The 15814-nt window shown below is 47.8% G+C and overlaps 1 protein-coding gene across 2 annotated transcripts; it reads left to right on the forward strand.

Annotated features, from left to right (window-relative positions):
* Positions 1-8731: 8731 nt before the first annotated feature.
* On the forward strand, positions 8732-14709 carry LOC126986826 (uncharacterized). 2 transcript variants are annotated; one of them, XM_050843211.1, is made up of 5 exons: positions 8732-8890; positions 9886-10137; positions 10456-10595; positions 12091-12357; positions 12748-14709. In XM_050843211.1, the coding sequence occupies exons 1-5, from the start codon at positions 8855-8857 to the stop codon at positions 13613-13615; spliced, it is 1563 nt and encodes a 520-aa protein (XP_050699168.1). In that variant the 5' UTR covers positions 8732-8854; the 3' UTR covers positions 13616-14709. The 2 variants fall into 2 exon arrangements, with proteins under 2 accessions (XP_050699168.1, XP_050699169.1); XM_050843212.1 differs by lacking the exon at positions 12091-12357.
* The last annotated feature ends 1105 nt before the right edge of the window (positions 14710-15814 follow it).

Consider the following 15814-nt stretch of genomic DNA (forward strand, 5'->3'; position numbering starts at 1 on the left):
TATATATATATATCTTCTCTCTCAGTGACGGTCCAGGGGTGAACGTAAGCCGGTACGCAGCTGTACGCCGTACCGGTAAGGCCGGGTCACACGAGCGTTTATTTCGGCAATGCAGTGACGTCACGAAATAGCGTCGTCTGCAAACCCGCTGGTGGTTACTGGTCACCTTCCCAGCAGAGTGAGCAGACGGACCACGCGTGCCCCATCCCCAAGTCACTACCTGCGGGCAAGTGGCAGGACCTTCAGCATCATTTGTGTTAAGTGATTACGCGAGATCGCTTGAGAATGCTGCGAAGCTAAGATACATCGAAAAAATCAGTGCTTTTGGAGGAGACTGGTAGACTGGCTGTCTAGCTGGCTGGTTGTCTGGTTGCCTGGTGGGTTGATTGGCTGGCTGATTGGTAAACCGACTGTCTGTCTAACTGACCGACTGGCTGGCTGACTAGATGACTGACTGGCTGATTGGTTGACTGGCTGGCTGGTTGACTGGCTGATTTTTTGGTTGGCTTGACTGTCTGGCTGGTCGGTTGACTGGCTGTCCCTCTGCCTGGCCGATCTCCTGTTGCTGACCAGTGATGCCCAGGTAGGCAAACAGGTGAGGACGTGACGACAGGTGAGGGGAGGTGACGGCAAGTCACTTAGCTTACACTACGCACTCTTGGTCACTTCCCTGCGTACACTTATATACTCCACCCAGCACTGAGCTCTGCTTCTGCCCCTCTGTGCACTTTGCCTCCACGAAATTTCCTTTCCTATTGTTGTGCTGGAAGCTTCCCTCGGCGACCATAGGCCTCTAGAAGGCTCCCGGAGAAACGAGCAAGGGGGCGGGGAGCAAGACGAGCCGTCCGCGCCCCGCGGGGCGCGGCCAGGCGCCAGGCGGGAAGTGTTGCCAACTCGCATATATTTTTGCTACATGTTCTTGTGTGATCTAAAATATACTGTAACATTCTAGACTGTACTGTTCTGGATATATATAGGAGAAGAGGGCGAGAGAGTCCAGTCCCAGTCATAGTAAGCTAGTGGTAAGTGAAGAGTCCGAGTGAAGTGTACTACTAAGGAAGAATATTAAAATATCAGAAGCTGTGCAAAGTGTTTACATATCTCCCTCCCACGGAGTCTCCTGACGGCGACACGGAACCCAAGTAATACGTCCGGCATAACACTGGTGTCAGGAGTGTAGCCATTTGTTTTTTCGCCATGGAGACTCGTTCCCAAGCTGCCCAGAGGGACGACATGTTGACTGAACTTTTGGAAGCCTTGAGACTACAGGGGGAGAAACAAGAAAGAGCACAGCAACAACAAGAAAGAACACTCCAAGAACTCAAAGAACAACAAGAAAGAGCACACCAAGAACTCAAAGAACAACAAGAAAGAGCACACCAAGAACTCAAAGAACAACAAGAAAGAGCACAGCAACAACAAGAAAGAGCACAGCAACAACAAGAAGGAACACGCCAAGAACTCAAAGAACAGCTAGAAGATCGCTTCACAGGATTACAGCTACAGCTTAAAGCAGTACAAGATGGAAGTGAGTCGGTGCGAAGAGAAATGACTGATGTGACCACGAACTTGGGACAACGCCTGATAGAAGTGGAGAAAGAACACACAAATCTTCAACAAGAGATGGAGGTGGTACGGGAGACGACACACAAAGAAATATTAGAAGTGCAGGGAAAAGTGAACCGTACTGAACAGGCAGTTTGTGACGTAAGTGACAGAGTGAAGGCCCTTGAAGACTGCTTGACTGGAAACGGACAGCCAGTGCCTGCAGGGGCTAGTTGTACCCAAGATGCTTCTCCTACGCAAGCCCTGTTTCGCCTGAGTTTATCCCCGCAAGAAGTTCCGCCAGCCCCATGAGTCTGCTGGGTTCGCCTGTTAGAAAGAAGCCTCAGGAGTTTGATGGCAAGGTCTCCTGGGAGGCTTACCGCGCTCAGTTTGAGCTGTTGGAAGCTCGGAACGGATGGGATGACCAAGAGTGCGCGGTACAGCTGGCCACTAGCCTGAAAGGGGCGGCGCTGGAGGTCCTTGCTCAGCTCGACAATGCGACAAAGGGCAGCTACAGCGGGCTGGCACAGGCGCTGGAGCAACGATATGGGACCAAGCACCAGAACGAGCTCTTCAGGGTTAGGTTCAGAACCCGCAACAGGAGGCGCGGCGAGTCTCTTCAGGAACTCGCTCAGGACCTTGAGAGCATGGCGCACAAGGCATACCCAGGTGCCACCCCTGACCTGCTGACGATTTTGCTGCGTGATCAATTCATCGATGCCCTGGACAGCCCTCAGCTGAAGATACAAGTGAACCAAGCTAAGCCAACATCAATGCAGGAAGCTCTGGCACGTGCCATGGAGTTTGAGTCCTTTGTTAGGTCTAGCTTGTCAAGCTTCAGGGACGACTCGATTTCTGGCTTTAGGGCACGAAAGGGCGCTGTCAGCGACACAGACAGGTTCCAAGGAACGTGCTGGTACTGCGAGAAGGTTGGGCACAAGGAGAACGAATGCTATAAGAGGAAGAAGGAATATGAAGGTGGCGCTAAGAAGAAGCCCAGGGAAGGACCCAAGTGCTGGACCTGTGGAGAAAAGGGCACTGGAAGAATGAGTGTCGGAAAATGTGCCCCAACGAGGGACCACCACTGGGAAACTAAGAAGGACTGGTTCACGGGGGAAACTACCAGTCTGTCCTGTACATGCCCCGAAGATATCAGTGTGCAGGAGAACCACCATGACAAGCTGCCAAGTGGAGGGCAAGGTTGACGGAGTGTTGTGGCCTGTGGTCGTCGACACAGGCTCGGAACGCACATTGGTGCGGCCTGACGTGGTGAGTCATCGTCGGCTTCTTAAGACGCCGCATCGACTGTGCGGAGTCACAGGACACTACGCAGAGCTCAGAGGCCCAGTGGACGTGAAGTTTGAGCTCGGAGGAAAGGAAGAGTTCCTCTCTGTGTACGTGGCCGACATGGATGACCCCTGCATCCGTATGGATTATCTTGTCTCCCACAGGTGCGAGCTGGACTTCCGCGCTAAGCAGCTGACTGTAGGAGGAAGGAGGGTGCCACTGACGACTGTGAACAAGGAAGACCTGCCAGTGACGGTCAAGCGCACCACCATTATTCCTCCGAGGTCGGAGATGCTGTTACCCTGTCAAATTACGGGTGCCCCCCCGGCTAGCCTGTGTGTGGTAGAGAGTGGAAGTCGATGCCCGGTAGAAAACGGGGTGATTCTAGGCAGTACTTTGGTAGACCCTGCTGCAGCGGAAGTGCCTGTCGTCGTGGCCAATGTCTCCTTCAGCCCAAAGAAAATAAAACAAGGGACCATGGTGGGGTTGTGCCAAGAGATCGACCAGAAACCAAGAACCTGTGTCTGCAGGAGAACCCTGACGAAGCCCCAGGAGGAGCTGCCTGACTACCTGCGCGACCTGTTTGACAGGAGCTCCAAGTGTCTAGAGGAACCCCAAGTGGAACAGCTCAGGGAGCTTCTCGTGAGGAATGCAGATGTGTTTTCCACAGGAGACCTGGACTTGGGATGTACGGACCTGGTAGAGCACCACATCGACACAGGTAGCCACCGCCCAGTGAAGCAAGCTCCTCGAAGGATGGCACCAGCCCGTCGCAAGGAGATAGATGAGGTGATGGATGATCTCCGGCAACAGGGGTTAATCGAGCGGTCCAGCAGCCCGTGGGCGTCTGCTGTAGTGCTCGTCAGGAAAAAGGACGGTTCCCTCAGGTGCTGCGTGGACTACCGAGCCCTCAACGATCTCACCATCAAGGATTCATACCCACTCCCACGGATCGACGACACGCTCGACGCTTTGGTGGGCTCCAAGTGGTTTTCAACACTGGATATGAAGTCTGGGTATCACCAAGTCAAAATGGCGGAACAGGACAAAGAGAAAACAGCCTTCTCCTACGGTCAAGGCCTGTGGCAGTTTAAGGTCATGCCCTTTGGCCTGTGCAACGCGCCGGCCACGTTCGAGCGGCTGATGGAGAGGGTGCTGGAGGGACTTCACTGGAAGACGGCACTCATCTACCTCGACGACGTGATTGTCTTTGGCCAGACCTTCGAGAAGGAGATGGCCGGAAAGGCTATCAGAGGTTTTCGCCCGGTTTAGAGCTGCACACCTTAAGCTCAGCCCGAAGAAATGCTGTCTGTTCCAAAAGGAGGTTACTTGGGACACATCGTGAGCGAGGCTGGAGTACGCACTGATCCTGAGAAGGTGGCTGCGGTAAGGGACTGGCCGACACCCACCAACGTGAAGGAGCTGCGGAGCTTCCTCGGGTTGTGCTCATACTACCGCAGGTTTGTGAAAGGCTTCGCTACGATTGCTGCACCACTGCACCTCCTGACGAAGAAGGGGCCCAAGTTTGAGTGGACAGCGGAAACTCAGGTTGCCTTTGAGAAGCTCAAGGAGGCCCTCATCAGCTCGCCCGTACTCACCTACCCAGACCCCTCTAAACCTTTTATACTGGATTGTGATGCCAGTGATGAGGGGATTGGTGAAGTGCTGTCCCAGGCATGTGCCGACATGGAACGGGTTGTGGCCTACTTCAGCAAGAAGCTCACCCCAGCCGAGAAAAACTATTGCGTGACCCGGAAAGAACTCCTGGCAGTAGTCAAGAGCCTTGACTTTTTCCATGCTTACCTGTACGGTGCAACTTTCACCATCCGCACGGATCACGCTGCATTGCGGTGGTTGAAGTCACTGAAAAACCCTGAGGGCCAGCTTGCTCGCTGGATAGGTAAACTAGAGCAACATCACTACACTATTGTGCATCGATCTGGGCTAACACACGGTAACGCGGACAGCTTGAGCCGGCGCCCCTGCCAACCTGATGAGTGTCAACATTGCCTCCAGAGGGAAAGCGTCCAGAATATGTGCCGCCGCACTACAGTGGAACAGACAGCGGAGGTGCCATGGGAAGACTTGGGAAAACTGCAGCGGGAGGACCGAGATTTGACACCAATTATGGAGTGGCTGAGTCAATCGTCAACGCGACCTGGGTGGGAAGTAATCTCGAGAGAAAGCCCTACCACCAAGAATTACTGGACTCAGTGGGACACTCTTCGGATGGACCGGGGTGTTGCAGCGACGCTGGGTCTCTCATGATGGTCTTGACCACTACTGGTCCACGGTGCTACCTGTGAAGTCCCGGGAAGGCGTCTTGAAAGAAATGCACGACAGCATCACCAGCGGACACCTTGGGGTAAAGAAGACACTGAGTCGCCTGCGCCAAAGGTTCTATTGGGTTGGCATGAGGAAGGACGTGGAAGAATGGTGTCACGCGTGTGAGGTGTGCTGTGCAAAGAAGGGCCCCAAGAAGCGTCACCGTGCCCCATTGCAACTATACCAGGTTGGAGCCCCCATGGAACGGGTGACAGTGGATATAGCAGGACCCTTGCCTCTGACGACGAACGGAAATAGGTACATCTGCGTCACAATGGATTACTTCACCAAGTGGCCGGAAGCCTACGCCATCCCTGACCAGGAAGCCACTACCATCGCCAAGGTTTTGGTGGAGGAGTTCTTCTGTCGCTTCGGTGTGCCTAACGAGCTCCATTCCGACCAGGGAAGGAATTTTGAGTCAACAGTCCTTGCTGAGTGCTGCAAGCTCCTGGGTATCAAGAAGACCCGGACCACCCCTCTGCACCCACAGTCAGATGGAATGGTGGAGAGGTTTAATTGGACGTTGGGCCAGGAGTTGGCCAAGCAGATGCAACAATGATCAGTCTTCATGGGATCAGAAGCTGCCTGCGCTTCTCATGGCCTGCAGGTCTGCCGCCCACGAGACTACGGGGTATTCACCGGCAAAGCTGATGTTTGGACGTGAGCTGCGATTGCCGGTGGACCTACTGACAGGAAGGCCTCCTGGGGAAAGCCTTCCAAGGGACGCCTCCAGTTTTGCCCGTCAACTAGAGGAACGGCTGGAAGAGGTGCACCATCAAGTCCGAGGTGCCTTGAAGTTCTCCGGGGAGGCCATGAAGCGCGGTTATAATATGAGGGCAAGCCACGTTGACTTCAAGGAAGGAGACCAAGTCTGGCTTTACAACCCGCAGAGGAAGAAAGGACAGTCTCCGAAGTTACAGAGCCCCTGGGAAGGCCCTTACACTGTGCTAGAACGCCTCTCCGACGTGACTTACCGAATCCGGAGAACGGAAAAGACCAAGCCGAAAGTTGTCCACGTCAACCGCCTATGGAGGTACCACGGTCCGGGAAACTACACCTGGAACAACTACAGACAACCAGCAGCCGACGAAAACGCAAGGGACGTCCAGGACCGAGAGGAGGTCGACGACGACATAAGCCTTCTGGACCTTTCAGCCGAGGGAGATAACCTCCCGGCTTCGGCAGATGTTCCAGGGACACCCCAAGAAGCGGACGACGACGAGGCGCACCAGGAGACAGACGTGCAGGAGGCACCGAGCAGAAGACAGAGACAACGCAGGCGTCCACAACGATACGACGATTATTATGTTTTTGATTAATTCTCTTACGTTTGTATATAGTTAAGTGTGTGATCGAGACGATCACAATTAAGAGGGGGGGATAGTGTTGTGCTGGAAGCTTCCCTCGGCGACCATAGGCCTCTAGAAGGCTCCCGGAGAAACGAGCAAGGGGGCGGGGAGCAAGGCGAGCCGTCCCGGCCAGGCGCCGGGCGGGAAGTGTTGCCAACTCGCACATATTTTATGCGAAATGTTCTTGTGTGATCTAAAATATACTGTAACATTCTAGACTGTACTGTTCTGGATATATATAGGAGAAGAGGGCGAGAGAGTCCAGTCCCAGTCATAGTAAGCTAGTGGTAAGTGAAGAGTCCGAGTGAAGTGTACTACTAAGGAAGAATATTAAACTACAGAAGCTGTGCAAAGTGTTTACATATCTCCCTCCCACGGAGTCTCCTGACGGCGACACGGAACCCAAATAATACGTCCGGCATAACACTATTTTCTTCCCCTGCTTGAGCGCCGCCATGCGTGTTTACCTCCGCCAGCTCATGTAAATCCCGTTCCAGAGTAATCCCCCGCCACACAGTAAGCTAGGGGACCCGGGGAATACCTAAATGAGTGTTACCTCATGTAATAATCTGATCAGCCTTGCCTTGCCCTCTGACAAAATGAGCACTGCAGAGTCGAGATGAAGCAGACGGCCGCCAGTTTTCCCTCCTCACAGCTGCTATCCACTTCCCCCGCTCTTCTGGTTTCGCTGTAAATCTATAAAATGACACAGCATCTCTCCCATGTCGGTTAGAACATCCAACCGCACAGCATACGTATCCCATGACGAACACACAGAGCATATGTGGAGTCGCCACCAAGGTTTGCTTTGATAAGTGACCACCACCACTGACCACCAAGATGGCCGTGCAGGCCCGCGCTACCCCCGCACCTCCACTAATGACGTCAGCTGCAAAACCTCGATCTATACAGCCGTCTACAGCCGGTACGCAGGAGTACGCTTTTGAAGACAACTTTCACCCCTGCATGGCTGTCTACCAGGCGATAGGATTTGTTTGTAAACATGAAACGCTCGTATTGCAAAGTATAGCTCATTATATTTGGCGGATTTCTAGCGGATTTGGGTACCCAATCTCGCGCATTTTCATCCGTTAGAGTTGGCAGAACTGCCTCAGTGGCTCGCGTTCTCAGTTTCTCACGGGTGCTGGACGATGCGAGTGGCGGTCAGTATCGCATGCACAGGGGTACGCCGTACCGGGAAGAGATATACAACCGTCTACAGCCGGTATGCAGGGGCCAGGGGTACGCTTTTGAAAACAGTACCGGCAAGTATCTAATCTTACTTTCACCCCTGTAGAGACTCACCCATATTCCTCTTCCTCCTTTTTCTCTCTCTTCATCCCTTGCTTCTATACCTGTTCCTCCTCTTTTTCCTCCTTCCTCCCTTGCTAATCCCCAGGTCAGACAGAGGTGATGCATGTTCACTCGCGGTCTGCCGTCGGTTGTCGGCGGTTGACCGCCGGTCTACCTCCGGTCAGCCGGCTATATTTTTCGACACCGCCGGACGACCGGGAGCATCCCCGATATCTTTGAAAATTTTAAAGTTGACCGGCGGTGGTCGGCTGCGTCTACGGTCATCAGGGTCGACTGGCGGTGCACCGGCGGTCTGCCGCCGACCATCCCTGATCTTACAGCCGGTCGACCGGCGACCGGCTTATCGGGAGTGATCGGGGACGATCGGGACCGGGACCGGGAATGTGTGAGAGCCCCTTAACGCGCACTCACTTTCACTCAGAAAATTCCAAAAATTTACTCCTGCGTGGTATATGCCGAAGGTGCAAATTTTGATTGATGTGACTACTTCATTAAACTCTGATTTCGTATGTTTGTTTTTACATTATTATTATAAATTTATTGTGATGCAGAATTTTCTCAGGAAGATGATGATGGTCTCAATTTTTCTTAATAATGAATGGTGGGGTCAGGACACCGGGTGGGAGTGAGGCGTGTGAAGTCGTCGGTTTTGAATGAACTGGGCACAGCCACGACTATATATATACGCGGTGGGCTGCGGTGCGGGCTTCACCCAGCACAGTGCAGGGAGATGGGAGACGCGCAGTCTAGTAAGAAGTCTGTGGTTCCAAGGTTCCACCCTACTTTTTCCCTCCCGATTTTTTTTTCATTCCATTGACAAATGTCAGCTATAAAAGTTAAATGTACCGAACTAAGGCATTTACTAGTAAAAGACTTATTAACAGCGACTCAATAAAAAAATATTAAAGAACAGCAATAAAAGTTCCGTTGCAAAGGTAGCGTCCAACGACGACAATAACAACAGTGGCGGCGAGCGGCGTGTCAGGCCAGGGTCAGCAACGAGGGGGGCGCCCGTGCTGCCGAGGGGCGTGGCGATGGCTGACCCACTCACCAACTACCCGCTGCTACAGGTAATGGCAGGGAGAACTGTACAGCGGCTCCACCCACCTAATTACCCGCTGTCAGAGTCGTGGTAATACTGAGTTCACGTTTTAGTGTCGTGTCTGTGTGTGTGTGTGTGATTTAAGGATGGAATACTCCGTATTCGGTAATCGTATTCGAATACCATATTTGGGTGTATTCGTATCGTATTCGAATACCATATTTGGGTGTTCGTATTCGTACTTGAATAATTGTTGATATAAATCAAAGTATTCTCGTTCGTATTCGAATACAAGGGAAAATTATTCGTATTCTGCAAATAATCTGACGAATACTTCAAAATTTATTTACAGAATTAACAGACGTTGCTCCTAATAACTCTAGCCACCTGGGCGGACGTATAATCGTCGTGTCTCAAGTACACTGCACCGCCACACTGACCACTCAGTCACTGCCTCCTTGATCTGTTATTTTTTAGTTTATGGTTCTAGACTTGCCTTCCCTCCTCACCAACTGAGCTTATGAGACGGGTTTCTAAAAAGGCTTAGCAAGTAACAAGAGTCAGTCTAGGATGACTGTGGGATGAGTCCAGGGACTCAGTCAGTTACACCCAGGCAGTCAGCGAGATGAGTTACAGCATGCATGTATTGGGAAAGAAGAGGACACTCCCAGACTTGAAGTTGTGATTCTTATACCGATGCAGGAATAAAGATCACCATTTGTCTCCACACTTTTTAATCAACACCACCTGCTGGCTAGTGTTGTCTGCAGAATGCAAAGCTGCAGTATCCACTTAAAGCTGACTTACTGTATTTATTTGACTAATGTTTTAAAGGGACAGTAGCCAAACTTCATCATCCTCATGATCAGTGACTATCCAACTCTTCTTTCCTCCATTTCTTTAAAATATTTTCCTTTAATCCTGACAAGTCACACATCTTTAGGTTTAGTTTCTTATGAACAGATTAATAGCCACACTAATGTTATGTTATCCATCTAAAAGCAAATTATCCTTTTATAACAGCAAATTCTGCCAGATGCCTATGAATACCGAATTTGCAAGTTCAAAGTGTATGGGAAAGAAGAAAATCTTGTCCTGCTCAACAAGTTTGAGGTGCCAGTCACTAAATTTGAGGCAACACTACGTCTTAAGATCAAGACCAAGGCAGAGGCAAGGCTGTGGATCAAGGAACTGGAGAGGACGTCTGCAGTCACATGGAGGGTTGACAAAACATACCCAATATGCGGAGGCAAAAAGACACAAAACATTTATCGGGTAAGCTCCAAACAGCTATGGCATACTTTTCATACTTAAAATTACCTTACAAAACTTAACTTTGTTTATAATAACAAGACAACAGAGATTGGTAAGTGATTTTTTTTATGTGTTTGAATGATAATTGTTACTTGTACAAGTAAGAATAATTTAATTAGTATTTAGCTTGTGACTTTATTGACTTAGCTGTACTCCTTTATATACAGTTATATGTAAGTGGTAAAATATGAAAGGTTGATGAGGCATGTGAAGATCAAGAAATTATACGTGCTATTATACCATTGTACTGGATTTAGCTCACAGTGCTGTTTGTTTCAGGTGGACATGAGGTGTCAGCACAGAACTTACTCAAGGTCATCAACTGCTGACAAGAGAGCATCTTCCAAAAATACTTGTTGTCCAGCCAAGATGTTCTTAGTGGTGAAGAGAACACACATGGCAAGTGGAAAAGTGTCACAGTAAGTAAAACAAAGTGATAAACTAGATTCAAAAGAAAGTATGTCGGACAACTAGACAATACACAGAGGTCTCACAGAACATAAGGGCAAGTAAGTAAAGCTTTCTTGGAAAAATGGATTTTCATATTTATAGAAAATTTCACACAAGCTTTGTAAGCTATCTTGTGCTCTCTCTCTCTCTCTCTCTCTCTCTCTCTCTCTCTCTCTCTCTCTCTCTCTCTCTCTTTTTTTTTAAACATCAAGATACTGCAGCATACATAGGACAAAGGGACAGTGAAATTGTCTTCAGGCTAAAGACGACCTCTGTCTTGAGGTCTCCTATCTTAAAGCACTGTCGCCCAATGTCACTAGTGTTGTGTTCAGGCCTCTCTCTCTCTCTCTCTCTCTCTCTCTAACTCACTCTCTCTCCCTCTCTCTCTCACTCTCTCTCTCTCTCTCTCTCTCTCTCTCTCTCTCTCTCTCTCTCTCTCTCTCTCTCTCTCTCTCTCTCTCTCTCTCTCTCTCTCTCTCTCTCTCTCTCTCTCTCTCTCTCTCTCTCTCTCTCTCTCTTTTTCCAATTTATTTATTACTTGCTTTGGATTTGGAATAAACAATCTATTAGACCACACACACACACACGCACGCATGCACACACACCCTAAGCCCTAAGCCAGGATCTCGACAGAATGAGCGAGTGGTCATGCAAATGGGAAATGACATTCAATACAAAGCAGTGCAGTGTGATGGAGTTTGGTAAGAGCAGTAGACAAATATCGGGGAACTACTTTCTGAGTAATGAAAGAAACATGAAAAAAACAGGAAAAAGATCTGGGAGTGACAATAACAGACAAGTTATCCTTTGGAAAGCATATAAATAGGATAACTGGGGAAACATACAATCTTCTTAGAAACATAAAAGCAGCATTTAGATATCTAGACGAAGAAATGGTGAAGAAACTAATGACATCGATGATACGTCCGAGACTGGAGTATGCAGCATTAGTGTGGTCGCCTAGATTGAAGAAAGAAATTAGAAAGTTGGAAAGAATACATAAAGCAGTGACCAAACTACTGGAAACTCTGAGAGAACATACTTATGAAGAAAGCGTGGAGAAATTGGGACTAACAACACTGGAGAGAAGGAGAGAGAGAGGGGACCTAATAGCATTATACAGGATACAAGAGGGATTGGAGAAATTGGACAGGGAAGACCTAGTGGTACGTGATAGGAGTGTGACAAGAGGCAATGGTAAGAAATTGAAGAAGAGCGACTGTAGGAGAGACGGCAAGAAATAGTTTTCCATGCAGAAGCATAACAACATGGAACGGACTTGACAAGGAGACTGTGTGTGCAAAAACGATTCATGAATTTAAAGCCAAACTGGATAATAAGTGTTATGGAGATGGGACAGCACGAGCCTAGTACGGCTCTTTTCCTGTATTTCACAACTAGGTAAATACTCACACACACACACACACTGTTTCATAAGGCATTAGTTGGTCTTTTCCTCTTCAGGTCAAGTGATCAGTATCTACAGGAATTCCCTACCCGAGTGTGCTTGGACTTTCGACACAACCATCACCTGCTTTCCCCAGAATCCTTAAAGAGGCGAGATGTGTCAGAAGAGACAGTTCAGAAGCTGACAGCACTGTATAAAGCTGGCCACACTCCTTTGACGGCCCTGGAAGTGATCAAACGTGAACTCCAGGCTGACTATGGGGATCAGTACGACTTTGTATCATCAGATAGATCCAAGTGCCCTGACAAGCAGTTCTGTTATCGGTAAGGTAGCTTAGTCTGGTTTGTGAGTGTGATTCATCTGATGGAGGTAGAATGATGTGTAAAAATGCTTGTGTTTTATGGCACTGTTCCAGTAAGCAGATGTGTTGAATTTGTGAGTAGGGAGAAGCTAAGGGGATGGTGGTATGAGTAAACATGTGTGACTCAGAGCTGCCAGGAGTAGGAGAGGAGATGGAAGCTGGGTAACTTAAGGTTAGGTGGAACTATAGAGAGAGGAATTGTATAGGAAGAAATGAATGAAGGAGGTGGGATTGATGGTTGGACATGATACAGAGGCAGTTCGTGGCCAGCCTCGTATGAAATCAGGGGTCAGATAATTGATAATTGACCAAGGTGTTTGCTTAATGTGAGATGCATTTGCCTTTTTTCCAGTCTCTACTACAAGCTCTTCTGCCCCAAATCTAAGAAGCCACCAGGGAAAAAAATGTTGTTGGATCTTCAGAGTCACCTCAAGCCTTTCTGTGAGAAGTATGCATCTCAATGTGCAAGTATTGAAAAGACAGAAGAAGACAATGTCATAATTGCCATTTGTTCTCCATCATCAAAGAAAATGCAAAACCATGACAATGAAGAAAACTTAAAAAATGCTAACAATAGTAGCTTTTCAGTGCCTCAAGGAATTCAAACATTAAATGTAGAAAGTTACACAAATCAGCCACAACTCATGAGTGAGTTACACAGTCAATCTGTCAGACACTGCCAGGAAGGCCTTAAGGCTGTCTTTGATGACCTAGTGAGTAAGGTGGAGTGTGAGCCACTTACTTTCTTAAGACCTGTTAACGAGTTTATACATAATTACCAGAGCACTAAGAAAGATGAGTTAGTGAATGCACTCAGGACATTTAGTCAGTGTTCTGAAATAGCCATGGCTGTTGCAAGATCATTGAAATATCAGCAGGGTGGAGAAGGAGGAGGAGGGAAAAATGAACGGACCACAATCATCTGCCCCAAAAAGAGGAAAGGAAATCGTCGGAAGCTAATAAGGGCTCGACCACTCCTTCAGTCGGCAATGCAGGAGCTCAACAATGACTTTGACAGTGAACTTCCTGCCCTGCAGATTGTCACGGAGGACGTAGCATCTCATGAACTCTCCCACCATGAAATATCTGCCATGCATGACATTTCTGAGCATGGCATATCAGTGGTGCATGATGTCACGGCCCACACGCCCTCCCACCCAGACCTCCGCCTCCACCCTGCACACTTGACCATGTGTGCTGACCAGCAGAGAAGAATGTAGCCTATAGGATACAGTATTCTTATATTATCATCATACCTGGTTCCTTTTACCTTTTCCCTTAAATAAGAGTAAGAGGATTCAGGGAAAAAAATGTTGAAATGTTAAAGTTAAAGGTCAAGTTGTGTGTCAACACTATAGCTGCACTTTACATCAGTGTTCATCTTGGTCACCTCTGCCTTTAGCTTGTGGGGGTTAAGAACCACAGGGCCAGTGAGACTTCTGGATTATCACAGTTTACCTTCCCCAAGTTTCCCTGTGTACCCATTTACTGGCCAACCCAAAAGGGGGATGAACAACTGGGCGGGTTGGGTGCCAGTTGCCCGGCCCTGGATCGAACTTGGGCCTATGATCTCATAGCTAGGCATGCTAACCATGGAGGTGCTATGAAAAATCAGGTCACTTTCTATTCTGAATGTTATGTATCACTTGAAGATATCCAACTCACAACAGTTTGATGCAAAGTTTGCCTTTGTGTGCTTGTTCAATATGTTTATTATTCTGGATACTCAAAAGTAATTCTTAGTGCAAATTCACCTTTGAAGACCATCTGTTCCCATGAGTGCCAAAGACAAAAAAACAAACGGGGAACATAATTTTGAAGATTTGGTGACAGTAACATTTTGTCAAATTTCTAGATAATAGGTATAATGGTTTTAATCATAATCTTAATCATGATAAGATATGCATCAAAAGACTATGCACATAATGTATGCTTCAAAGTTTCTTTTGCCTTGGTAGTAGTTTATCATTACTAACACTAACCGGACAGGAACATGAGAAACATTAACCACTTCCTCTTTTGTACTCAGTGGCACTAAACCGGTGGAGGTCTGATGACTTAGAGTTTAGGAAGTAGATGAACTTTCTCATGAGTTTTGTGGCTGTTTTGTGCTGCTCATCGGGGACCAAGCTGAATGGCAGTCACTACCTCAGAGTCAGCCATTACCATGTTTGATGACTCAAATGTTACCTCTTGCTAGTGGTCAGCAAGAGGCAGCACCAGTGTTTCATAATGAAACAAGACTTGTGTAGTATGTAATTTCATATGCAGATCTGATAATATAATAGCATTATTTAAATGCTCATAATCAGAGTGACTGACTTTAATTAGTTATTACCCCTGAAGCTGATAACTACTGATGGCTATGAGTTGTTGTTGTTGTTGGTGGTGGTGATGATGATGATGATGATGGAAGAGATGGAGCTGGGTTCTAGGATGCATTAAAAAAAAGTTCCTGATGTGTGTGGCAATGACAGGAATAAACAGGACAGTTTTAGTACATATAAATATGTCCCTTCATTATGATGTAGGAAGTAGCAAAATTATTCCTGGAGCCACAGACATACTTTTGAAAGAAAAAAAAAGAATAGATAATATGCATTAATATTCCTGTTATAATTTTGGCAAGTTTCTTAGTGACATTGCTTGTTATGCACAGCGTTTTTGTGTTAAGACGAAATGGTAACATAGCGAATGATGGCGCCAGTGAGAGGATGGAAAGACAATTGTGAGTTGGTGAAGGCCTGACGCTGGGCTGTCTGAACAGAGGTTGACGAGGACTAATTGCAACAAGGTAAGAAGAGTACACTAACCAGGTGCATAACTGCGTAAAAGTTGGATGTATGAATCTGAAAGGACGGGGCACTGGAAATTTTGAGGATGTATGCAAGGAACTGAATGAATGGAATCTTATTGTTGTTGGTATAACTGAAACACATTTAAAAGAGTGTAGTGGGTTCATGGTGTTGGTTTGTGGTGGCTGTGGCAAGAATTTGTGTGCATCTCATGTCAAGGTGATCCTTTACTTTGAGGACTTTTGTTTCATGGTGTAGAAGAGTCTGAAGGTGTGGAAGATGGGCAGCCTATATGATCTTTAGAGCTTTGTTTTGTATGAGTTATTAGGTGTTGGGGTGAATTTCAGCAAGGTCAGGAGCCCACGCGAAGTCTGGCATAATCAGTCACTGAGTGTATAAATTATTATAGACTATTATTTGCTTATTAGTAAGTTTTCTCCTTCCTGCCTCAATACTTACTTCTGTTTACTCGTAGTGAGCTTTGATGAAATCTGAGACGCTCTACATAGAAGGCTGTACATGCCTCTGCATTTAAAGTAAGATCGACCATGGTCAATATATAATGAACGTTATACAGAGGAAGTGTGAGGGATCAAGGCGGGTGTTGAGCATTTCAGCTTCTAC

The sequence above is a fragment of the Eriocheir sinensis genome, chromosome 63 (assembly GCF_024679095.1).
Source record: "Eriocheir sinensis breed Jianghai 21 chromosome 63, ASM2467909v1, whole genome shotgun sequence".
In the NCBI taxonomy this organism is placed as follows: Eukaryota; Metazoa; Arthropoda; class Malacostraca; order Decapoda; family Varunidae; genus Eriocheir; species Eriocheir sinensis.

Coding starts and splice junctions, on each gene's coding strand:
- LOC126986826 (XM_050843211.1), top strand. CDS start 8,855: ATGGCTGACCCACTCACCAACTACCCGCTGCTACAG. Junction 8,891..9,885: donor CCAACTACCCGCTGCTACAG/GTAATGGCAGGG, acceptor CTTTTATAACAG/CAAATTCTGCCAGATGCCTA. Junction 12,358..12,747: donor GACAAGCAGTTCTGTTATCG/GTAAGGTAGCTT, acceptor CCTTTTTTCCAG/TCTCTACTACAAGCTCTTCT.